The sequence below is a fragment of the Charadrius vociferus genome, unplaced genomic scaffold, assembly GCF_000708025.1.
Source record: "Charadrius vociferus isolate BGI_N301 unplaced genomic scaffold, ASM70802v2 scaffold999, whole genome shotgun sequence".
In the NCBI taxonomy this organism is placed as follows: domain Eukaryota; kingdom Metazoa; phylum Chordata; class Aves; order Charadriiformes; family Charadriidae; genus Charadrius; species Charadrius vociferus.
This window is the reverse complement of record NW_009658627.1, coordinates 791,145-792,830: the sequence shown is the minus strand read 5'-3', so window position 1 is coordinate 792,830 and position 1,686 is coordinate 791,145. Positions and strand designations below refer to the sequence as shown.

General features: G+C 59.7%; 1 protein-coding gene across 1 annotated transcript in view; it reads right to left on the bottom strand.

The window, feature by feature from the left end:
- Window positions 1–1,686, bottom strand: part of LOC104293719 — an 8,515-nt gene that overhangs the window by 4,952 nt on the left and 1,877 nt on the right. The window contains 2 exon segments of the mRNA XM_009893239.1: window positions 403–487; window positions 1,329–1,619. Coding sequence (XP_009891541.1) covers window positions 403–487; window positions 1,329–1,619 — 376 coding nt within the window.

The window sequence follows — 1,686 nt, the reverse complement described above, 5'->3', positions numbered from 1 at the left end:
GGGGGAAAATCAGAAAAATCTCAGGAGAGAAATTCGTTTCAGCATCACCAAGACCTTGACCATCACTGCTGCTGTCCAAGCTACTGCACTAATAGACAACCTCATCCTTGGCTTGGACCCCAGTGATGGTTAGGGGGAAAATCAGAAAAATCTCAGGAGAGAAATTTTTTTCAGCATCACCAAGACCTTGACCATCACTGCTGCTGTCCAAGCTACTGCACTAATAGACAACCTCATCCTTGGCTTGGACCCCAGTGATGGTTAAGGTGGCCGTGGAGCTGGACCAGGATGCAGAGAACCGCAAAGGGATGCCCGAAGGTCTCCGATTGCTGCTATAGATCACAGTGACAGGGCCAGTGCCAAGAACCTTCTGCTGGTACCAGCCATACCAGCTGCTGCTACCCCTGGAAGCAGGTGACCTGGATGGTTTCTCCCACGCTCACTGACACAGAGGGCAGCTGAGTCAGCGCTGCCTGGACCAGGGAACCTGGAGAGGGAGAGGAGAGAGGGGAGAAGACGGGGGTCAGCCAGTGCCCCACGAGCACAGCCCTCCCCAGGCAGCAGGATGGTGATTGGACCCCTATGTCCAAAGTCCCCAGCTGAGGGCAGCGTGTCTGGGTAGGGCACCTGAGCCTTGGGTGAGCACCACGAGGAGGAGAGGGACAAGGCCAGACAGGCACCGGCTGCCCAGACGGCAGCTCCCGACACAGGACGGGGACAAGGTCAGGGTGCAGGGCAGCCCCTTGCTGTTGTGGGGCCATGGTGGGACATTGCCCAGGGCCAGGGGCTTCCCAGGGGGCAGAGCAGCTTGGTGTTTCCCACACAGCCTGAGCAGGAGCACTCTGTGTTGGCACTGGGCAAACATGGTCAATAATGAAATATCCCAAAGGGCATGGCAGCCCATGGGACGTCCCCACCTCTTGGCTCTGGGGCTGCAGTTTCAGCAGAGCTGGACCCCCCCGGGGGTGATGCGCCGGGGGCTCCTGGTGCTGCTGGGCTGGGAGGAGAGCGGGGAGGCAACCGGCAGGGCCCTGGGTGCCAGCCAGGGAGTGCAGGGGACCTCAGTCAGTCAGCACAGGACAGGAAAGGGACAGGGCTGCTGGGATCATCCCCTCCACAAATGAGAGGGCACACGCACAGACCTGGAGCTGTAAGCGGGGCTGACCTGGGACGTAAGCCACAGCCACTGGGAGCCCAGGCAGCGAGGACAGGGTCACGGCAGGGAACAGAGCCACCATCAAACAGCAGAGACTCCAAACTGGTCCCTGCACTGGCGGGAAGTTTTTGTAGCACTGCAACACTGCTCTGTGTCACTGTGGCAGCAGTACTGCTGCTGTCGAAGCTACCACAGTAATAGACAGCCTCGTCCTCGGCTTGGACCCCAGTGATGGTTAAGGTGGCCGTGGAGCCAGACATAGCACCAGAGAATCGTGGAGGGATGCCCGAGGGTCTCTGGTTGTCCTTGTAGATCACGGTGACAGGGGCAGTGCCAGGTTCCTTCTGCTGGTACCAGCCAGCATATTCGTTGCTGTCAAGCCCAGAGCAGGTGATCTGGACGGTTTCTCCCAGGTTTTTCGACACGGAGGGCGGCTGAGTCAGCGCTGCCTGGACCAGGGAACCTGGAGAGGGAGAGGAGAGAGGGGAGAAGACTGGGGTCAGCCAGTGCCCCACGAGCACAGCCCTCCC